Genomic DNA, 24,503 nt, shown 5'->3' with positions numbered 1-24,503 from the left:
TGGAAAAATTAATTAATTCAATATTTTATATCTTAATTCCAAAACACTACCTGAATCCTAGATATTAACCTCAAACTGTGGCACATAGGAGTGGCCTAATATTAAAAAGATATAATCACTCCCATGGGTAACACTGAGCAATTTTTTTCCCCTCCCAAGATTGCTTAAATGCGGATGTATTCGGTCCTAATGAAATGCAGATTACATGTGTCGCGGTGAAATTACCACCTCTAAATTATTTGCATGACTGATTATTGAGGCTGCGCCAGGCGGGGATCGCAGCGGTACAGTCGCAGGCTCGGGCGTTTTCTTTACACATATACAATTGGAGTAATTGCCATTCTGGGGACTATAACTGCTGCACTAAAGCCCACTCTCACTATAACAGCCTGTCATCTGGCAGGTTCCACAGATGTACAGGCTCCGAAATGCAGCTGCTTGTAATTGATGTGGGCATTGTGTTTCTGTTACCCAGTTTTGCAAATATGAAATCATTAAACACTGTAATTGTCCTTAATGCTCTCGCGGGAGCTATTATTTGGTGGATGTGGGGCAAATATGTGCATTGCTGGGGCATTTATTCATTTGTTTTTCTTTTTTTTTTGGTCTGGTTTCTCCCCCTAGATGAGGTGACCGGGATCAGATTTCATTGTGTCTGACACCTGACAGCACCGGAGTTCAATGTGCAACGGTAAATTCACAGCATGTGAAAGGTTCAGTGAAGGTCTCCAGCTGTTTTCTGGATTCGAGGAGTTAAAGAAACCAAAGAAAGTCACAGGTAGAAACTCACAAGTTTGTCTGGAGATTTAATTGAGCTTGGTTAAGATTTATGACGCTGTGAGAGCATATTGTTTGAGAACAGAACAATCTGGACGACGGTAGGTTTTTCCCATCCCATGGTGCTTTATTTTGCTTTTTGTAGGTGCCATGAAACCATATGCTCATTTACCTTCACAACATGTCAGTGTCACTGTTGAGGATCCACAGAACACAGTGTGATCAGAGCGTTTCTTCAAGGGCCACTCCACTGTCAGTTTACATTTAACGAGCGCCACTCAGCCTCCGAACACAGTTGTGTAATATTTTGTGTTGTTCTGGAGGGCGTTGCAGAAATACTGAAAAATTAACCGTGGTGATGTTGATAGATGAGATTTAAAACATTCAATAGAAAGCCTGTGCTACAAACTGGAGATGTGGAGGGTGAAAGAGGGCATTTAGTGGGTGGGTTAGATGAAAGATGCTGCACAATCCGATGTCTAAACTGCAGCAGGTTCACCATGGAACCAGGACGGTACCAGCACATCCTTTAAGTTCTGGAACTTGTGAGGCAGAGCCAATGTGGAATGGACTTGCTTCACATTTGCTTGATCATATTAAGATCTGGAGACTTTGGAAGAAAGGTCAACACCTTGAACTCTACTTCACTTTCCTCAATCCATTCTTGAACAACTGTTGCAGATGGAAGCGTGCAAAGTTCTGTTGAAACTGCCAGCAGGGAATATGGTTGTAAGGTGGGGTTTGCATGGATAGAATGGGCTGACATCTGGGGAATTTAGAAGTCAAGTCAACAGCTTCAACTCTTGATTATGTTCCTCAATCTGTTCAATAACAATTATTGCAGTTGGAAGGGCCGTTGTCCTGCTGAAAGAGGCCACTGCCAACAGGGAAAATTGTTGTGGGTGTGAGGTGAGGTCTCCATGGATTGGACAAACTGAGATCTGGAGGATTTGGAGGCCAAATAAACACCTTGAACTCTCGGTCCTGTTCCTCAATCCAGTCATAGTGGGGCCTCCATGGATTGAGATCTGGGGAATTTGGAGGCCAAAATATATATATCCACAACCATTTTTGCTGTGTGGTAGGGTGTATTATCCTACTAAAAGACTACCATTGCTATGAAGGAGTGTACACGCCTACAACGATGGTAAGTTAGGTGGTCCATGTCAACATAACACCGATATGATTCCAGGACCAAGGTTTTATAGGAAACATTGTTCAGAGCATCAGACTTTGTCCAATCTTGCTGCCATCTTTTCCTCAGGTATACACACCTGGTCATCCCCATGATCAGATCAGGCTGCCTTCTTTCATTGCTGAATGGTTGAGTTTTTAGGCTCATGTGCCCATCATAGGGGCTTTCAGTGGATAGAGGTCAGCATGGACTCCATACAGCATAAGCTATGATGTGATTGGGCTTTCACTTCATTGGTTGTCCTTCTTTAGACCACTTCTGGTAGATACTAACCAATGTATACCAAGAACACCCCACAAGATCTGCAGTTTTGGAGATGCCGTGACCAATCACCACTTGGCTCGTGTCAAAGTCGTTTAGATTCTTATGTTTGCCAATTTTTTACCTGCTTCCAACACACTTCTTCTCCTACACTTCGAGATGTAACTGCTAACTGCCTGCCTAATAGATTCCACATATTGACATGAGCCATTATAACCTGTTAATTGTTTAATCCTCGTGTCATCCTGCGGGTCAAAATTAACCCGTTTTAAAGTTTGAAAATGTGGAAAAAATATGTATTTTCACAGTGAACCTTCTGATGTCCACATTTTCAACATTTTTGGGAAATCTTTGAACATTTTTTGGTGGAAAAAAAGAAATGTTAAAAGTGTTTCTTAAGAACATTCACATAAAAATCAACCAAAATCCAGCGAATTTCACTGGATTTTGGTCGATTTTTATATGAATGTTCTTAAAGAAAATATTAGAAGTTTTTACTGATAACTATGGAATCACTTTAGATATTTTTAGGACTTTTTTGAAGATTTTTACAAATTTTTTGAAAATATTTACAAGAATTCTCTTGCCAAATTTGGAGGATTTTTTTCATAATAAAACTTTTAAGGGAAACTTTTAAGGAATTAGTAGAATTTTCTTCCTGAATGTTTTGCAAATTTTCAGAAATTTGTGGAATTTTTTTGCAGATTTTTGGGATTTTTTTCAGACAAGGAAACAGTATTTTTTGGTGCCTGTAAATAAGGACAACAGGAGAGTTAAACTTGTGTACAGTTCAGTTTTGAAGATGTATTGTTGTAAGAACCATGAAATTGATATTGAGTGTGATGTCTTAGAGAAGGAATTCTCAAATTACTGCTTTTTAACATCTAATTTGGGTATACTGGCTCATATTTGTTGGTAATGGTTGTTGGGTTACTGACCTGGGGGGACGCCAGAGGAAATAGTTGATGAAGATAGCTGGCCTTGGCCCTTGGAGGTCATTCCGGCCACTTCGATGGTGTAGGTGGTGAGGGCGGTGAGTCCGGTGACCCTGTACTCTAAGGTGACGTTCGGCATGTAGTGGGTGACTCTGGTGTTCGTTCGGTTGTACTCCTCCCAAGAAATGCGGTAACCTGCAGAGCGGCAGAGAGCGGTTAACAGCGACAGACAGCCGGAGAACTCTCTCAGGGAAATCCGACAGCACCTTTACTACAATAGCGGCTCTCAGCTCGTTCGCTGCGGGGCAAGCTAACAGAAATATTAAATTAACTTCATCAAAAATTGAATATAGCAAATTAAATCAGCCTGTGATTATACCTCCCTGCACTCACACATCCTCCGCCCACTCCCGTGCGCACACAAAAACACACACACACACACACACACACACACACACACACACACACACACACGCTCACCCTCTCAAAGTTAATGCAATTTGCTCCTTGGCCAGCAGCTCTTTTCATGCGATTGCATAAAGCATTAAGCAGCATTTCTTGCCAAATCAATAATTTCACATGGCATGTCAGTGTTTGTCTCCTGGGAGCGTGCCGCACATTAAAACGGAAAAACTCTTTACAATACGCTGCTAAACCTTAACCTTTGCAAACGTTTGCATATTAATATCATTGTTGGGCGTGTGTTCTTTACTACAAGTCTGAAGAGAACGAAGCGCTGCACTGGAAACATCTTTAATTAGCACATTTTGCATAAACATTCCTGGACTGGTGACATGAAATATTTATTCTGCACATGAATGTACTAATACACTTACTTAACTTCATTTGTCAGAACAGATTAAAGTATAATATTACAGAAGAATCTTTGTAATAAATGAGTCCTTATGTAGGCAGACAGATGGTGAGTGGATGTACGATACAAGCCCACATTGCTCGTAATGTGTTAAGAAAGCATTGTCTGATAATGCTTATTAGAATTTAATTTAACCAAAAGCCAGATATCTCTTTGTGTCGTTACCAGTGTTAGAAAGGCTGTTTAATGGTCTACCTGAGAGGAAACAGCTTTGACTGTTGCATAATTTGGGTGATGTGCTTTGTTTTATTGCTCTTTAAGATCCATAATAATTTAAGGGTTATAATTTTGGCCGCTATATCATCATACTGTGCATAACTTCATTCCAGCTCCTTCTATGATTACAAAAGACTTGAATAATGTCTTAGGAAGGGAGCCTTTTTATGCACAGCTTAGTAGAGGAGACGATGTTCTGTTTTTTTGCAGTGTAATATTTCATGTAAGATGTATTATTTTAGAACAAGTGTTGTCTCACTGCTGCAGTGGTATATTATTGTGTTTGGCCAGAGCAGTGCAACAAACAAGAGAGCTGCTCTCCTGTGCCAGACTCGCTAAATGAGGTCAAGCAGTTGCAAGGTCCGGGTCTGTTCTGCAGAGGGTTTGTTTGTAGTCAAATCAACATCAAGGCCGCTCTGGGAGATGTGAGTACGAGGGAAAGGCCAGCGACTAGCAGTTAGAGATTTCTCCAGAGCTGCTGGAGAGGGGCACCAGTGGCTCAGGATGAAGAAAAGGGCTCCACCTGGGCTCCCAAATGACTGCATGGCATCTAAGCGGTGAGCCTGGGGTTCACCGCTGAAGTTTGTGGAGGTGTTGTACAAAACTACTATAAAGAGACAGATCAATGCCAGAGAGACACAAAACCACCACAGAGAGACACAAAACTACCAGAGAGACACAAAACTACCACAACAAGATGCAAAACCACCACAGAGACACATAAAACTAGTACAGAGAAACAGAAAACTACCATAAAGAGACACAAAACTACCATAAAGAGACACAAAACCACCACAGAGAGACACAAACCTACCACAGGGACACACAAAACTACCACAGAGATACAAAACCATCACAAAGAGATGAAAAACAACCACAGAGACACATAAAACTACCACAAAGAGACACAAAACTACAATAAAGAGACACTTAACAACCACAGAGAGACACAAAACTACCACAAAGAGACACAAAGACACTACAAATGGACACAAAATGATCACAGAGACATAAAACCACCACAAAGAGACATAAAATTACTGTAGACACAAAATCCCCACAAAGAGACACAAAACTACCATAAAGAGACACTTAACAACTACAGAGAGACACAACACTACCACCAAGAGCTGCAAAACGACCAGACACACAAAACTACCACAGAGAGATACAAAACCATCACAAAGATGAAAAACAACCACAGAGACACATAAAACTACCACAAAGAGACATAAAACTACCACAAAGAGACACAAAACTACTATAAAGAGACACTTAACAACCACAGAGAGATACAAAACTACCACAAAGAGACATAAAACTACTGTAAAGAGACACAAAACCACCACAAAGAAACACACAGGGATGAGAATGACAAACGGTAAAAAACTCGGAAAATATCTGCCGAAGCCCGCCCGCCCCCGGGGATCTGGATGTAAAGAAAGGGCTCCAAAGTAAGTCACACTTGCCTGGATACTTAGTAGGACTATGGGTGAACTGGGGATAATGGGATTCACTCCTGAACCCTCTGGAAGTTGACTTGACACCCAAGAAAGTGCTACCACCCACTTGGCCATGCCACCTGGATGCATGTCTCAAGAGGTGTAATTAAATGATGCAATGGGTGCAAGAAGGTATATTCAGGTACGCAACGTTCCTATTTAGCAGACCCCACCTCCCGGTCAAGCATCACTCACTTAGGCATCCCACAGGGTCTCAGCAGGAAGTCTCAGGAGTGACATTAAGGCACATTAACAGTCAGTTCAACTCAACAGACCGCGTGCAGAACTTGGATGAGGATAACATGTTCTGTGTTAGCAACGTAAAGGTGTTGTATACGTCTATCCTGCAGAGTAGTATGCAACTTAATCCTTTGATCCAAAACATGGGTCAAGAGATACCTGTATTCCACTCAATATGGGTCACTTTTGACCTCCAAAGTAAGTCAGACTTGCTTGGGAGCGCTAGCAGTACTACAGGTGAACTGGGGATGCTGGGACTCACTGCTAAACCATCAGAAGTAGGCGTGATATTACTCAGAACATGCTACCACTCACAGAGTCCAGGCTGCACCTCTCAGGAAAGTTATTACAGTGATGCAATGAGGTACAAGCAGGTAAATTCAGGTAAGTCCCCTTCATATTTAGCAGACTGAGCATCACTCACTTTGGCATTCCGCAGAGCAAGTCTCAGGAGTGTAATTAAGGCATATTAACAGCCAGTTCTACACAGCAGCTCATGTGCAGAGCTTGGAAGAGGAGAGAATGTTCTTCTGTAGCAATGCATAGCGCTCTCATAGTATATCTGGTGTCTAGTCTGAGCCGTACCGAGTGCATGACCCAAATAAAGTAAACAACAAACAATAGTGCACTCCTGGGCTCAGCTTGCTAAATGAGGTCAAGTAGTCGCAGCACAGAACAAAATCTTCCAGTTTCCACCTTAGTGCCGTCTTATGCGATTGGTTTCTGTCACAGGAACTCTGACAAACACCACCTTCGGCAAACTGCTACTTCTCACTCCTTGCTACCCGTCTGCAAAGTATAATTTGGGAGTGAGGCGAGTATACCTGTGAGGACGCCGTTCTTCTCGCTGGGCTCGCTCCAGCTCACTTTGAGCGAGGTGTCCAAGATCTCGGTGAAACTCAGGTGACCCACGGCACCGGGCGCTGGACAGGGACAAACAAGAATAATGAGCAAGACCGACGGACAAAAATGAGCCACCTGGCTGCTGGATATAGCCATAAATCTTCTAATTTTGACAATTTAGACTTCAAAAGTGCTTAAAAAAATCAAGGTAATTGCTGAAAAAGTGAAGTCATTACAGGTAAATGAAGAGTTTTTAAAGCTCAGCCAATAATCTCTAAGGGAACTACGTCCCAATTATGATGATCCCAGCTGGATGCAGAGTATACTCATTCATTAGCACTTTCTCTACAACTTCGTTCTGCATGAATAATAGATCTTGCCGAAGGATGTGTTACTGCGAGATGCTTGTGTCGCCCCTCTTGCCACCACAGGAGAGAGAAAAGTGTGGAAGAAAAGTCACTTACTGTCCTCATGTGTCCTTAATGCTTTAGGCGGGCTGCGGGGGCCGTCTCCAGGTGTAGTGAAGCACAGCACAGAGGTGTAATACTCAGTGAACTTCTTCAGACCTGTCACATATCCCACATGGACGCTGTCCTGGAAGTTCGGTCGTACTGTTACCATAGCAACTTCGTCGTCTTTGCCTGGTTCCCAGGCCAGCAGCTAAAACAGACACACACAAAAAAAGGCAACGTGAAGGAAAATTACCCAAATACAGAAGCCAGTATTTCTGTTTCTCACAAAACCAACAGTGGTGTCTTCCTCCGAGGAGTTACATAGCATCTCCCTGATACATTCAGAAAAATGCCCTGAAGATGTTTTGACTGGGAGAAGATGGGCTGAATAGCTCCAGTAAGCCAGGCTCAGAGAAGGAGGAGAGAATCTGAGCTCAGGAGAGGCATAATAATATCCCATCATGCATGTTCATCATTTACCATAGCATCTACAAAAGGGACCTGGACTGACCAATTAGCTGTTTAGGTAATGAGTCCCAGTGGCTAGTCTGATGGGTTCTTTCCAGTTTTTTGAGTCGTGGCGCTTCCAGGAAAGTTGGCAAAAGGATGTCAGAGGGATAAATGCTTGATTGTCTGCCACATCTGGATTTTTTCTATATATATCTCCCTGTCTTTTCTTTTGTATCTTTCTTTTGTCTTTTCTTTTGCCACACTTTCTATCACCTTCTCTGTCTCCCCTTTTTCTCACTACTTCTTCAGTCTCACACCTCAAACCTGATGTTTTTAATTCAGATCGGCACAGTGACCCCTCCCCCCTGGAGCTGATTAGGACTTGCAGGGCGCCATTGGACAGAAATACAAAAAGAGAGAAGAGTCTCAATAACATAATTAAGTCTCAACGGGAAAAAAATAGAAGCATCCCATGCATGTGGCTTTGTGATTCCCTGTGGGCTACATTCAGAGGTATACACAAGAGGCAGAGAGATGAACTACATTCAAGAGCCCATGACAAAATAATGAAGACATTCATCATAATGTGCACACAGCTTCACAATAAAACATATGAGAAATGGCTGCACAGATAAAGACAATGACCTCCGACTGACAAATGGGCGAACAAAGTCCATTGTTCAAACTGGCACCGTATATCGTTTGCCCCCTGGCTTCTTCTGCTTTTATTTTTTTTACTACAAGTTAAGCTCTGACAGTTCTGTCAACGGAGCTGATGGCTGGCAGCGAGGACACGGTGACACCTACTGACCTTGTAGCCCTGGTTGATGCCGTTGATGAACTGAGGGTTGGGAGCTGTCCACGTAAAACGAATCGTGGTGGAGTTGACCGGCTCGGCCTGCACGTTGCCTGGAGCGATGGTGGGCACTGGGATGGATGAGGAGAGGACGGAGAGGGCGAATCAGAGAGGAAGAAAAGGAGAATAAAGAAGCAGTGGCACGGTAAAGAGAAACAGGAGCATGAGAAGCGCCTTTCGGTTGACTGCTAGGAGTCAGCCTGCATCTATTTTGATGTCACTATTGATCACTGCTGCACAGTTCAGGGCAGATGCTGCTATTGCTCTCCGGCTGACACTTACACCCAACACCGTGGCTCTTTGTGGGTTTGTTTGTGAGTGTGTGTGAGCTAGTTATGGATTTTAGAGACATGTCACACCTTTGCGTGGTCCTTACAAATAAAAGTTCATGGTAATGTATTTGGACAACAGTCAGCGCGGGCTTTTAGTGGATGGTTTCAGTCGGCGGTGAATAAAACCAGAGGCTACTAGAGGTCTGCTGGGATTTGTGTTGGTGGATAAAAGCGGTGCATTTGTAAGATACTGTATTCAAGCCTGTTTTTGAACATGGAAACATGTGTGTCTTTGTCACAAAAAAACCATCATGCATTTTGGTTTTTTTTGTAGATTTACTCAAGATCTGATTCCACCACAGGAAATTACGAGTTACAGACTCTTTGGAAACTCAAAACTGCCTTGATAAACATGGTTTTTACATGCAAATGCAAACTTTTCTTCACACGAAGGATCACTGAAAATAACAAATTATTGTCTACAGTTTCTATTTTTAATCAAAAGCACCAGCTCCTCACCTCCCTGAAGAGTCCACTCAGTCACTTTATGGCTGAATGTTCCCAAACCCGCTCCATTGTAAGCAGCCACCTCAATCTCATAGTTGGTCCAGATGATGAGGTCTTCCAGCAGCAGGTTGGTCACATCTGGACTGGAGATGTTCTTGATTTGGTAGTCGACAGGCAGCCCAGTGAGACGGTACCTGACAAACACATGCACAAACCTTCAACACTGGATGTTCAGAGCATCAGAAAGCCGCTTGTCTGCATTTACAGCCTGGTTGTGGTTGGTTCTAAGAGTCTAGATGTTCCATCAGAGCATTTACAGTCCAGCAGTACACTAAAGTCCCTGCTAGGGGGAGACAAAGCACCAGCAAACAAGCAATTAAAACCCACTGACAGGCACTGACTGTTGTCTGGAAAACACCTGCTGTTTCATTTGGATGTAATGAATAAAAAGCCTGACAGAAAAACCTAACTAATTACACGTTTACAGGATTTACAGTCAGTTTGGCATATTGCTGACTCTGCCTATTAGAGTTGCAAAAGTTTTTTTTGTGTTTTTCAAATCAAACCAGTTATAATTTTGGTTGTCTGTCACAGAAAAGACTAAATGCAGTGGTGTTGACTGAAACTGCTGTGTTTTAAGAGAAATGTACTCTGAGTTAATTCCAGCAGTTTGGCACAGGAGTACATGGATCAGTGGATTCTGTAAGTGTGGTTATTTGTAACTTCCTCATACAATAGTCATTGAATTGAATTTTTAATTTTGTACAATTGATGAGATGGAAAGTGCACAATGCCACAAATTCTGTCAAGAACACTGACAAAAACAAAAATGATAAAAAAAAACCAAACATGAGCACAGTTTCACTTACTGCTTCTTCCTTCATGCATCTAAATATTTACAGAAAGATTACAGTACGTACTTTCACCTCATCTGGAGCAAAACTGCATTTATATTCCTATTTTTAACATAAAACCTAAGAAACAGTGTGAGTGGAGGGCGTGCAGTGGATTTTACCGGATGGTGTAGCCTCTGAGGATGCCGTTCTGGTGGCTTTCCTGCGGCGGCTGCCACTGGATCATGATGGACTGGTTGGTGCGACCGCTGGCGATGACGTTCTGAGGAGGAGCGCTCGGGGGCTCCTCTGGTAGAGAGACGCTGCAGAAAAATAAAAAAAGAAGTAACACAAGCGGAGATGTGAAGGATGAGGAAAAAAGAAAATCATCACCAGCACGGAGCTTTAGTTTATTTCAAGCGAGAACACATAGCGCTTTGAACGAAACATAGCAGCTGAAATGAAGCATATCAGTTTAAATACATGCATAATTTACTATAAACACTCCTTTTTCCATGTCTCTTCGCTGTTTCTTAGCATTTCATTTCCTTTGTTAACAGCCCCTTAGCGTTCCCTTTGTGCTTTACGCCTCATAGTTGGTGTAATGCCACACCTGAGGAAGTCACAGCCACCTAAAAGCTATATATTTTCCCCGACAAGATAGCCTGAGCGCCTGGGGAGAGGATGCATATGAAAGATGGGAGGGACATCAGTGGTGGTGACTTAGTACCAAATGGAATCGCATGGAGTTCTGAGCCGGCCGCACTGGAACACACAGACGGAGCTCCCTGTGGCTTTCCTCTGGCTGGGGAACCAGCAGCATGAGGCGGCATGACAGACTGACGGAGGGGAGGCAGGGATGGGAGGGATGGGAGAGATGGGAGGGGAGGCAGGGATGGGAGGGATGGGAGGGATGGGAGAGATGGGAGGGATGGGAGAGATGGGAGGGGAGGCAGGGATGGGAGGGATGGAAGGGAGGAGGGTGATGGACAGGGGGAGGAATCAGCGCTTTGACTTGTGTGAGGCCGTGCAGAGACCGAACCTGATCTCGCCTTCAACCCAAATCCCTCCTGTGGCTTTTTCAGGATGTGAGAGTGAGTGGGTGTTTGTGTGTGAGAAAGTGTGTTTACATGTGATGGCGCATGTTTGTGTGTGTGCTTCGCTGGGCTTACACGTGTATCCCTCTTCACTGACTCTTGACTGTAGGGATCAGTCAGGCCGGTTGTCTAGGAAACAGATTTCCCAAGCGTAGTGCACGGTTTACCAACAACCGCAAAGTTCTGCTGCGATTCGTGTTTCTGGGCTTTTGTGAGATCGAAATTGTGTGCAAGGCAAACACAGCTACCGAGTCAGGTTTTCAAGGAACGCACACTTCCCTGCAATAGAGTTCTCTTTGAAAAATTGCTGGAAAAATGTATGGAAACGTACAGCTTAAAGCTCAAAAGCCACCGCTATTTGCAGCACATTTAAAACAACAGATGTGCAGCCAAAGGGCTCCCCAATAGAGAAATAAGACTGATGCTACAAATTTATCTGACAAGTTTAAATATTAAGGTTATCTGTAAGAGAAATTTACATGGTTGATTTAAATATTGGGCATTTTTCTCTACAATTTCTACAAAATGTCTTTTGTGCAGTGTAACACAGACATAATTCCAAAAAGAAATAAACAAAACAAAAAACTGGACTCAACACGTACAGCATTTTATCAACTGTCCAGAGACATTGGTAATACTGACAAACGAACAGTGGCTCTACAGCCTGTAAATATTTTACTACTTGCATTTTTAATTTGTTTTCATATTTGTCTGCTGTCTCCTCTGTACAAACACTGCCTGCAGTTCATCCCAGTTCAGCTGAAAAGTCCCTGAATTATTATGTGACTGTTGGCTGCAGATGAGTCGCTAATAGGTTGATAGTTGTGCCAAATGATGCACAAATTTTAATTTTTTGGCAAAATCTGATTTGAGAAAATGGTTTATTTTTGGCAGCGGTGTAAATGACACAGAGAGAAGAAAGGGATTTGGTCGAATTGTCACGATTTCAAGCAAAAAATTTGGCTAATTTTACCGATGGAACAGCGTGTCTCAGAAAAATAGATGAAAGGCTGTCAATCTGTAGATTTCTTTCGAGTTTTACTGTTTCTGGCTCTGATAAATTGTGTGATTTTAGCAATTTTCTTCAACACAATGTGCCTTTCAAACCTGTTGGCAGGTTTTGGGATTCTGAGGGTTAATAAATAAGGTTAAGATCCCACAATATTATCTGTTTCTACAAATTTACCTGACTAAATTATACAAAGAAAACCCAGTTACTCTAAAATTTAACTACAGACTTCCAGCAGAACCAGGCTCAGGGAGGGCAGCCTCTGCCTCGACCAGTCGGGGTGAGGTTAAAATGAAACAAGAGAACTTAAACACTGAACCACATCGGTGAGACAAGTAACCACTGATATGACCTGTACAGAGGGAATTGACCATTCCTTTGTTTTGGGAGGATAAAAAGGACCAAAAGCTGTTCTGATGCTGATGTGGGATGGCAGGAATAGATACAGGATGGGCCTTTTGCTCACCGGTCTGTCTCTTTGCTGAACTGCCCCTTCCCCACGTCATTAACGGCACAGAGGCGGAACTGATAGGAGCGAGCCGGGATCAAGCCGTTGACCGTCACTGCTGTGGACTCGGGCTCGATGTTGGCGAGCAGGATGGCCCAGGGAGCATCTGGAACAAAGACAATCACGTTTTACACCTTATTCCACATGCACACACACACGCTATTCATTGCTAGGCAAAACAATTCATCTTCGAAATTCAATTCAATGAATTTGCAAGGAAGGAGCGCGACATTTCTGGGAATTTCACTGATATTCGGAGGGATTTTCTATTTCATGCCTGCAGTTATTTTGTCACAGCAGGTTTTGAATTCTGAATTAATTAAACCCACTAAGTCGTGTTGAGAAAACAAGGAGGGACTAAAGAAAAAAAACAACATGACAGTAACCGTTTAGCGCAACGTGCTGCAGCGTACACAGCTGTATAGTGCATCTAGCAAAGCTGAAGATGAAAGTTTGAGATTAAAACCAGTGATGGACATTCTTAATTAGTCCCATTGACCACGCTCTTAAATTCTTTTTGATCTGCTCATTGCTTCTTTTGCTTTGCATTTAAGCTCCTTGAGAAAAAAAATAACATTGGCATCACAGGAGCTTCTGCATGGAAATGGAAAGTCTAAAAAAGCAACATTTAGCATCTTTTAACCCTCCTGTTGTCCTTATTTACGGGCACCAAAAAATATTGTTTCCTTGTCTGAAAAAAATCCAAAAATTCCCCAATTTCTGAAAATTTGCAAAAAACTTCAGGGAGAAAATTCCAATAATTCCTTAAAAGTTTTCCTTAAAAGTTGAATTTTTTAAAAAATCCACCAAATGTGGCAAGAAAATTCTTGTAAATATTTTCAAAAAATGAGTAAAAATCTTCCCAAAAAAATCCTAAAAATATCTAAAGTGATTCCATATATATCAGTAAAATTTCTAATATTTTCTTTAAGAACATTCACTTAAAAATCAACCAAAATTCAGCGAATTTCGCTGGATTTTGGTAGATTTTTTTCCGAATGTTGTTAAAGAAACTTTTTCTTTTTTTTTAGCATTTCTTTTTTTTTTGCACCAAAAAATGTTCAAAAATTTCCCAAAAATGTTGAAAATGTGGACATCAGAAGTTTCACTGTTTTGACCCGCAGGACGACATGAGGGTTAAACTCCTTGCTGCAACATTGATCTCATTAGTTGAATTCCTTTTCCCCAAACCCAAGTAATTGTAAATGATTTAAACTGACACAAAGATGTACAAAGCACAGACGGCAGCAAAAGACAAACTGGAATTTTACACAACTTACTGTTCTCAGAAACCTCCAGGATATAGCGAATGAGTGGACTGTTGCCGTCAAAAGGTTTGGCCCAGGCCAGGTCGATGGCTCTTTTTTCCGATTTGCTCAGCAAGGCTGTAGGGTTCTCTGGGGCATGGGGCAGCTGCCTGCAGGGAACAGCAGGACAACTTTGATAAATAAAAGAATCCCTCTATCACAGAAAACAAGCTGTGGGGGCCAGAGAGCTACCGAGCATTTCAGTCTCTCCTCTGAACATCTCTTGTACAAATCTCGAGGAAAGCGAGCGGCATCTTTCTTTCTTTCTTTTTTTTTTTTTTTTTTTTTACAACAGAGAGATCAGGCAGACAGGTGAAGAAATGTGGCGAGACAAGACAGCAAAGATGGTTCCTTGTCAAGATGGACACACAGGCGAGCAAAAAACAAGATAGATATCACTGGAGGGAAGAAATGGATTGAAAGGAGACAGATAGGAAGAAAATGCACAGACAAAGATGTGAATAAATGAGGCCAAACCTGGGGATCATTAATTCATTCAGCCATAAATTCAGATAAGCACAGACGGATTGATAGATAAACCTTAGAGCAACGAACGGATGCAGACAGTAACTCAGCCAACAAGACGGCAGTCGAAAGGGGGATAAACAAAGACGGGGAACAATCAGTCAGTCAGTTTGGCAAACAGAAAGTTAGATGTCACATTCATATTCAATTTGCCCTCGCTGCCGGGACTCACAGCATGCCAAAGCACAAAAAAGTGGCAGGCAAAGTTATAGGGCAAAAAAAACACAGAAATGTCTTGGAGAGTGCAAGCGTGGTGTCAAAGATGAGGGTGGAAGGTGAAGAGGGGGTCAGGTGAGAATGAGGACACGGCAGGTAGCGAGGCAGATGAGGAAGAACAGGCGCCATTTAAGTGGAAATGAGTCAGAATTGTCGGTGGGAAAATAGCAGCGAAAGGTTGGAAAGCATGCATGTGACTGTGTCTGTGTGTGTTGGGTTTCTTCAAAGAGCTTCTTCCTTCTTGTGCAGAAGCAAGAGTGTGAGGAGGAAACGGGACGAAAATAGAACGTTAAGATTACCTGACGCGGAGGTGTGCGCTGCGGGAGTCGTTGCCTCCGACCGAGGTGACTCTGCAGGTGTACGTGGCGATGTCGCCTGACCACGTCTGGGAGATGTGGAGGGTGCCGTCCACGTCCAACCGCATGCGAGGGATGGACTGGACGCTGATGACCGAGCCGTCTTTTTCCCAGACATGCCTGGAATGCAAAGTCACGGCTCATTAGTGTCATGATCACCATCTGGGAAACGGCAGTATTTATCAACCTGGTGTTTTTCTGCCATTATTATTACTCACCACCTGCATTTTACACAACTCAGGCATCAATCAAAGCAGCGCGAGTTTTCCCAGAACTTTAACCCTCCTGTTGTCCTCATTTACAGGCAACAAAAAATACTGTTTCCTTGTCTGAAAAAAATCCCAAAAATCAGCAAAAAAAAAATTCCCCAAATTTCTAAAACTTTGCAAAACCTTCAGGAAGAAAATTCCAATAATTCCTAAAAGTTTCCCTTAAAAGCTTTATTTTTTTTTTAAAATCCCCCAAAATTGGCAAGAAAATTCTTGTAAATATTTTCAAAAAATGAGTAAAAATCTTCAAAAAAATCCTAAAAATATCTAAAGTGATTCCATATATATCAGTAAAACTTCTAATATTTTCTTTAAGATCATTCACATAAAAATCAACCAAAATTCAGCAAAATTCGCTGGATTTTGGTAGATTTTTTTGTGAATGTTGTTATGAAACATTTTTAACATGGGGTGGCTGTGGCTCAGGTGGTAGAGCGGGTCGTCCAATGACCGAAGGGTCGGCGGTTCGATTCCCTCTCTGTCCTAGTCATGTGCTGTTGTGTCCTTGGGCAAGACACTTTACCCACCTGGCCTCCAGTGCTGCTACTCACACTGGGGTATGAATGCGTGTGAATGTTGGTGGTGGTCGGAGGGGCCGTAGGCGCAGATTGTCAGCCACGCTTCCGTCAATCTGCCCCAGGGCAGCTGTGACTACAAATGTAGTTTACCACCGCTGAGTGAGAATGTGTGAGTGAATGAATAATGGATTCATTGTGAAGCGCTTTGAGTGCCTTGAAAAGCGCTATATAAATCTTATCCATTATTATTATTAACATTTCTTTTTTTCCACCTAAAAATGTTCAAAAATTTCCCAAAAATGTTGAAAATGTGGACATCAGAAGTTTCAATGTGAAAATATATATATTTTTTTCCACATTTTCAAACTTTTAAAGGGGTCAATTTTGACTCGCAGGACGACACGAGGGTTAAATAAATCATCTCGAAGGTAAAACTTGGAGCACGGTACCTCAGAAGTGCTTTTTGAAAGTGTTCTAGCCGGAGCTTTAAACTGCAGAATCTAACATTTTACCATGAGTAATGATAATAATGGACAGAAATAAACAAGAAGTGTGACCAAGCCGAGCACAAAAGCATTTTTAGATGACGTTTATTTGCATAGAGAGTTAATGGAGAATCACCAGCGGACCTGAGCGAACACATACTTTCAAAAATGAATAATTTAAGGCAGCATTAGCTTTTTACTCACTCGAAAGGTGCCGTTAAGCTTTTTATTTGAGTCCCTCTTATTTGAAGTTGCCGCATCAACTCATGATGAGTAACTCAAATTATGACAGCAAAAAAGTGGCGGCAACAACTGCTCAACAACTGCTTGGCTCCAGTTTATTCCTCACTGTAAACTGAGACTGGCAAAGTGTCATTTGCACATTTTCAGCAAAGGAAGACAAAAAAATAAAGATGCTGCTGTAACTGGCTTGATCAAAGAGGATAGCTAGTTACTTCAGTTACTTTGCGGCTCAAAGACTAAACCATGGGAAGCTCAGGTGGACAAAAACATTAACATAACTCTTTTGAAAAGTTAAATGGGAGCCGTAAGAAAAGCTGCTCATCATTAGCAGCACCTCAGTTAGACCAACAGCTGGAGGCCTCTTTGTTTCTAAACGCACTGCCGTTGATGGAAAACACTCTCAGCTCATGTTTCTTTTCTTTAGTGCCAAATTAAGCCCATGACTCTATTCATCAAAACTAGTTTCTTGCACATTTATGCAACCTGACAAGCATAATTCCCGTCGCCACCCGCTGAGATGTGGGACTTGCGATGTACATATGCATGTCAGATTTAGAATGGAGGTTAATTCTTTTCGACAGCAAAGCAACAAGGAAAACTGCTCGTCTTTTTTTCCGCCGCACTCCAAGAAAGAAAGAACATGTTACTAGCGAGCTATTTCATCGCTATTTCACCTCTCCGCACCCTCTGTGTTCAAACTCACCATCAGAGCTGCCCTGCCTGCAAATCGGAGCAGCTGAAGGCTGCATATCAAACAGCCATCCACATTCATCAAAACTGCACAGCTCAAACGCAGCTTCAAATGTGGCTTTCTCCTCTGAGCAGCACGGCACCGGATGGCCTATTGATCGCTGCTGGTGTCGACTACAAGCTTGGAGTTCACTACATTTTCTGCTGCGCGTTGGACCGGTTTTGGCGGCATTCTGTCATGTGGAGAAACACTTCCTTGCGACTGCACACTCGCTGGCTGACAAACGTCTTTAACATGCGTAGGCGCTTGCTTTTGTGCAAATTGTATGTCAAGGTTACATGTCTGGAACGCCTTTCTGTGTCTGAGTGTGTTTACAGAAATCCTGCACATGTATTCATGTGCATTTCATAGAACCATTAACGTTCCTACAGTAGCACAGAATAAAAGCTCCTTTCAGACGCGAGATATTTAACATTGTTGGTTGCATCAGCGTGTTTAAGTGATAATAATTCAGAGATAGATGGTCACGTTTGCATTATTGTACCCCATAGCTTCATTCAGTGACAAAGAGAGGAACATCTGACGTATGTGGGAGATTGGACATTACAGCAAGCGAAGCATAATACACAATAATACATTAATAAAAAAAAAAAAAGCTTATTCAAGGTTTCATAAACATTGGAAAATCTTTTCTGTATGTGATTATTATCTATGACTTCACCAACAGTAAAATACAAATATCCCTACAGGACCTGAAGTTGGCTGCTATGGAACAAACGATTGGTAATCTGTCTGATGTGGCGTAAAGTACAAACTGACGTGTTGTTAAATCCCGACTCTAGTAGTGAGTAATTAGTGGAGATATTCCAATCAAATTTATTTTTTTGCCACCGATCTGATCCGAGTCATTTAATATTTACTGTCTGCTGCTACAGAATCCTAATCTGATACCATTTCCTGAGATAATACACACTTCAAGTGCATTAACGTTATTAAAATCAATCCATTTTGTAACGCTTGACAACTAAATAGCTCTGCAGTGTATTAAAGAAATGCATTCTTGCATCTGCTCCACAAGCTCCAAATCTAATTATTCTCTAAATGCATGTCAGAATCAGAATATGTATTGTAGATTAACTGTAGCACCTGACTCTTACTGTTTAATACTGTGATGACCAGAGGAAGTGGTCACTCAGACTAAGGGGCATTTCCATGTTGACGAGCAGAGAGCATCGTGGGAATTTAGCTCGCAACAGGCACCATGACAGAGACATCTGTGACGTTTAATGTCATGTGGCCTGAAATCTCTCATTATAAATAATGCATTGTGACACTTCTGTAATAATTTTAATAATGATCAGCCTAATCTCGATCCTTGATGTCATCTTGGGACATTCATAGTAATTATTTAAGTTACTTCTGTTGCTCCATGTGTGTAAATATACACATCCTTGTTGATCTGGAGATGCTCATAAAAAGCACATCAGTGAGACACACTGGTTTATCAGTCGGTCTAATATATGTTTTCCTGCTGTCGTACAAACTCCCTAGTGTGCAAAATGTGTATTAACCCTCCTGTTGTCCTCATTTACAGGCACAAAAAATATTGTTTCCTTGTCTGAAAAAATCAAAAAATTCAGCAAAGAAAATCCTCAAATTTATGAAAATTTGCAAAACCTTCAGGAAGAAAATTCCAATAATTCCTTAAAAGTTTCCCTTAAAAGTTTTATTTTAAAAAAATCCCCCAAATTTGGCTAGAAAATTCTCGTAAATATTTTTCAAAAAATTTGTAAAAATTGTCCAAAAAAATCCTAAAAATATCTAAAGTGATTACATATATATCAGTAAAACTTCTAATATTTTCTTGAAGGATATTCACATAAAAATCAACCAAAATCTAATGAAATTTGCTGGATTTTGGGAGATTTTTTTTGTGAATGTTCTTAAGAAATATTTTTAACATTTCTTTTTTTCACCAAAAAATGTTCAAAGATTTCCCAAAAATGTTGAAAATGTGGACATCAGAAGTTTCACTGTGAAAATATATTTTTTCCACATTTTCAAACTTTAAAACGGGTCAATTTTGACCACTGGGTTAAATACATGGCCGAAAACAATAAATGCAACATTGACAGTAACAGGGAATTTGAAAATGAAACCATAAATGATTGAGATAAAGTAACTTGGTATCGGTTTAGATTCATTTTAGACAGCACTCTGCCGAGGCTGCTCAGTCGTATTATTTCTGACGACTGAAATCTTAAAAAAAAAAAAATTCATGGCAGAAATCACGACACCATAGAATGTGTCCATGTAATATAGATGTACCCACCAACAAAATGACCTTGCTCTGAACATAGGTGTGTGTTCTGCACGTGTACGTTATGTACAGATACCAGATCACGTGACCTAAATATGTAGCAGGCGGCGGGAATTGATGGGACTCAGAAACATCCCCACAATTTAATCAGTTGTTCCTTGGATCATTTCTGATGGATAAGTTCTGATAAGTCCTCATCGGTGGATTTGTAGTAGGATCGCAATCATGTGATCGTCAGCTGGCAGCTGATGTAGTGTTCACTTGTTGTCATGGTTACAGTGACGCCGTGCTGCTATCTGGCAATGATATCGAAATCTTTAACCAATCCGTGGATCCAGACTATAAGCTGCATCACTGCCAAAATCTAATCAGTTGGTCCTTGTGTCATTTCTGACCTTCCCTGAAAATTTCATCCAAATCCGTTGGTCTGTTTTAGAGTAATGATGCTAACAGACAGTCGGACGGACAGAGAGACCGACAATCGTCACATGACTCCACTGAGGCTCTTCACCTTACTGTGTGAAGCGGTTTGAGATAACATATGGTGTAAATTGGCTCTCTATAAATGTAAACTTGAACTGAATTATCCTTTAAAAAGCTGCTAATGATCAATCTGCTCTTTTAAACTCTTTCCAGACACAGGATCCACAGCTTTGGTGACTAAATCACTCCGTTAAAGCAACAGCATCTGTGATTCAGACGTATGTCACTTCTCCATTACTTGTTCCTCACTGCTTCATTAAGACGTGTGATATTTGTCATTCATGCAAGATTAGACAATACGCTAAGCGATATATAATACACATTAATGCAGTAACAGATGGAATCTAAACTAAAAGCAGCTTATCAAACTGTCAAAACAACTAACAGCATGCTTTATTTATGGCTTCCTACACTGAAAATTCCACGCGTGATGATAATCTATGACTTTACAAACAGCAAATTAAAAAGAACTCACCAGCTGGGATGAATGGTACGCAACAAATAATTAAACTGCAGCTGATTAAATGTGATTCTGTGTCAAAACTCACCTGTGAGAGGTGAAGAAAACTACAGTGTGACCCATCCTGTCCCCATGGCAGGGATAGTATAGAATTAAAACCAGCTGATGAAGTTACCGCTGTTGTCCTTTGCATATGTGGATCTCTGTGGATCCTGATGCTGCAGGTATTTCATAAACTCCGCTGGAAGCAACAAACTAAACAGCGACTGTGACAGCTCGCCGGTCTGATGTGAAGGAAAGTACACAGTGTGACTTGCCGTTGGATCGTAGCCCGGACTGATCGCTCTCCGTATAATTCTCCGGATAATTTATAATTATGAGTATTTAACTGTCTTTGCTTTGGAACATGGATCCTCCTGCTGTCCGATGCGGCAGGTATTTAATAAACTCAGTTTAAAAACTTCTTCAAGCAACTTCGGCTCCTGTTAACATCTTGTGGGAAAAAAGCCCACTTTGATTACAGAATCATTAATGTAAGCGGTTAGTGTCTGTTTATATCGCAGTAAAATTTTGCTTTTATGTACATAAAGTTGCCGGAAAAGTGAGCGGGAAAGGTGCGATGGGATTTTGGCACACAGACCGGGTTTTGAGTGCTTTCTGTGATGTTTTTTGGATGAATATTGGTGCTGAAATGTGGAAAAAAGCTTCCCTAAATCAGCTCACACAGCCTAAAATGTTTCTGAGTTCAACTTCGTAAGATTGTCAGCACAATTTTTCCAAAAAAGCAAACGGGGTGCACATTTAGACATGAAACAAGCACATTCAGAACAGAATGCATGTCTGAAAAAGGGCATGAGTACGGAATTTATATATATTAGACTTCAGAAAATGCTTCATGATATCAGTTGTAGCAGAAATGTCTCTAAAAATGCTAAATAAAGCCACATAACTCACTTAAAACGTCCATATTTGTACATGTTCCCTCACCTGACGGTCACACTGGGGTCATGTGTGACTCCACATGTCATGATGGCTTTGGTTCCTTTGATAACGCTCTGGTCCTGGGGGGGTGTGGTGATGCGAGTGCGAGCTGCAGAAACAAAAGGAAAGAGAGACATGAGGACCGAGAAAGAAACAGCCGGGAAAATGTCCTTCGAAGAAGAACAAAAACAGCAAGAAAAAAAAACCCGACAAATGAATTTCAGAAAACTCATTTCAGTTGAAATGACATGCTGCTGGTTTGTGTTTTGTTTCTTGATGGCTTGTTGGAGAAAACACCTCAATAATGACTCCGGAGTTTGCACAGAAGAATGCTTTTTGTGTTTGAAGAAACAGAGAGTGGGCTTTATTATAATACAGTTGTTTCCTTGCTAAACAGACAGACATGCCTCTCGGTAAAATGCCACCACTGTTCCACTTCCTGTTGTTTGATTGTGAAGAATGGCTTTCCAACACATTGCATCAGGTGTGTGTGCTTTTAAAAAAGGAATGCAGAAGACCAAGCAGCCTCATGCACACATACTAGGGATAGATTGTCCTGGTAAATTATCATGCCAGATATTTGGCATTTTTCTGATTATCGGTATTTCTTTCGGCCGATTATTAACAAATTAAATGCTCTACTTCAGGTCTGATGCAGCTCTGTGGTCTCAGAATTGTCTCTAACCCTTTAAATCCCATCTGAGCAATGCTGCTCCCATTTTAACGAGCGCTCTTTAACCCTCCTGTTGTCCTCATTTACGGGCATCAAAAAATATTGTTTCCTTGTCTGAAAAAAATCCAAAACTTCAGCAAAACAATTCCCCAAATTTCTGAAGATTTGCAAAACCTTCAGGAAGAAAATTCCAATAATTCCTTGAAAGTTTCCCTTAAAAGTTTTATTTTTAAAAAATCACCCAAATTTGGCAAGAAAATTCTTGTAAATATTTTCCAAAAATGAGTAAAAATCTTCCAAAAAAATCCTAAAAATATCTAAAGTGATTCCATATATATCAGTAAAACTTCTAATATTTTCTTTAAGAACATTCACATAAAAATCAACCAGAGTTCAGTGAATTTCGCTGGATTTTGGTTGATTTTTTTGTGAATGTTCTTAAGAAACATTTTTCTTTTTTCCACCAAAAAATGTTCAAAGATTTCATCAGAAGTTTCACTGTGAAAATAATTGTTTTCCCACATTTTCGCTCAACTGTTTTCGAAAGTTTGCGACTGAGCCGCCATGTTGGTCCGACGCCTCTGCAGGATGAAGGTCTGAAGGGCTGTCATGTGACCACCTAGCGACCCACCAGTGCTAGCGATATTCAGATGTGGTGTGATCTCATGAGAGGTAAAATGCCCCAGTGGACACTCACCATCACAGTGGCTAGAGTTAGGCTAATGGCTAACGGCTAAGTTAGAAGACAGGCATAGATTAACCTGAAACAGAGTCTGGAAAACAATAATTTATAATGCTTTCAGATACTGACCCTAGTGGGCAATAAAAGTGAGAAATATCGAAGAACGGCAGACCTAACTGCAGGAGACCAACTGAACAATCTCAGTCGATCCCACATAAACGGAGGAAAGGGTCCTCTTTTAATTGCTAATATTTCTATTTCACATGTTCAGTTCTAGTTACCCTTATTAACGAAACAACCTAATTATGAATGACAGGTTCTCTACTATCACATGCTGTTAAATCATTGCATTTAATGTATATCGGTTCCAAATATCAGTTATCGGCCTCGGCAGATCACCAACAACCAACATCGGCCCTGAAAAACCCACATCGTTCTATCCCTACTACTTCCTTACCCCAGACAACAAGGTCAGCGGACGCCTCGTCGATGCCCCTGGAGTTGCTCGCCATGCACGTGTAGGTCCCGGCGTCGGAGATGTGCGAGGGGGAGATGAGCAAACTGCCCGACTCCAGGAGGGTGAACCTGGGCAGCTGGACCGAACCGCTGGCCAACACTCGCTCGCCTTGAACAAGCATGAGAAACACAAACTAATGAGGACGGAGACACATAAACAGAGCAAAAAAGGTCAGACAGAACGGAGGGAGCAGGTAAGACAAGGCATTCAGGGGCGCAAAAATAGAGAAAAGGCGGATTGTGCAAAACAAGGACAGCGTTTCCTCCTGATCTTCTATTGAGGAACATGAAACGCCTGGCACAAGGTAAATCCCGCCACAGGAATCCAATCAGGCTTTATTTGTTAAGCCACTGCAAACTGAGGTCCCTTGTGGAACAGATAACAGACATGGTAATCCCTCGGTGTGAGTGTGCGAGACCTTTCTGCCAGGTGATAGCCGGTCTCGGGGCTCCGGAGGTCTCGCAGTGCAGGATGACTGACATCCCGTCGATCACGGTGCTGTCGGAGGGTCCGGCTGTGATGTTCGGGGCGATGCCTTTAGAGAGACAAACACAGAATAAAGAGCAGCTCAGTACAGTAACAAGAGGAAGGTAAGAGGGTTATAGAGGTGAGAGAATATGGCAAAACCCCACTTCAAACGCTTTTCTCATAGCCTGCTGCAGTGTTTAGTCGATGCTTTGTCCCACTAATTCTTAACGGATTGGCGTATCCTTCACCTTGGCGCCATAGCGGGTCTATTTTTTGCACCCACAGAGATAGCTGAAAGGATATATGCAAAGGAGGAGAGGGAGAAATGACTGAGGAGGAAGCAGACTCGCAGAGAGACGGCAATTTGTAGATAACTAAAATCCCTATTTGTGATATGCAATAAATCAAAAACTTTTATAGGATGACAGAAAAATGTATCGCTCCCAGAGGAAAAGGCGAAGTAGGGGAGTTTGTCACGGAGA

The 24,503-nt window shown here is 41.7% G+C and overlaps 1 protein-coding gene across 10 annotated transcripts in view; it reads right to left on the bottom strand.

Annotated features, from left to right (window-relative positions):
* sdk2b (sidekick cell adhesion molecule 2b) overlaps positions 1–24,503 on the bottom strand; it is a 375,818-nt gene that overhangs the window by 57,113 nt on the left and 294,202 nt on the right. For all 10 annotated transcript variants that reach the window (XR_008599389.1, XR_008599388.1, XM_055004189.1 and 7 more), the window contains 12 exons: positions 23,972–24,088; positions 23,494–23,661; positions 21,688–21,790; positions 15,175–15,351; positions 14,108–14,244; positions 12,786–12,933; positions 10,396–10,536; positions 9,393–9,574; positions 8,557–8,672; positions 7,308–7,503; positions 6,825–6,923; positions 3,172–3,363 (listed from right to left, as the gene is read on the bottom strand). Coding sequence is in view for 8 of the 10 variants with exons in the window: in XM_055004189.1 (XP_054860164.1) it covers positions 3,172–3,363; positions 6,825–6,923; positions 7,308–7,503; positions 8,557–8,672; positions 9,393–9,574; positions 10,396–10,536; positions 12,786–12,933; positions 14,108–14,244; positions 15,175–15,351; positions 21,688–21,790; positions 23,494–23,661; positions 23,972–24,088 (1,776 nt within the window). In the remaining 2 variants the exon portion in view is untranslated. The remainder of the gene's footprint in view (positions 1–3,171; positions 3,364–6,824; positions 6,924–7,307; positions 7,504–8,556; positions 8,673–9,392; positions 9,575–10,395; positions 10,537–12,785; positions 12,934–14,107; positions 14,245–15,174; positions 15,352–21,687; positions 21,791–23,493; positions 23,662–23,971; positions 24,089–24,503) is intronic.

The sequence above is a fragment of the Amphiprion ocellaris genome, chromosome 18, assembly GCF_022539595.1.
Source record: "Amphiprion ocellaris isolate individual 3 ecotype Okinawa chromosome 18, ASM2253959v1, whole genome shotgun sequence".
Classification (NCBI taxonomy): domain Eukaryota; kingdom Metazoa; phylum Chordata; class Actinopteri; family Pomacentridae; genus Amphiprion; species Amphiprion ocellaris.
This window is presented reverse-complemented; position numbering and strand designations above follow the sequence as displayed.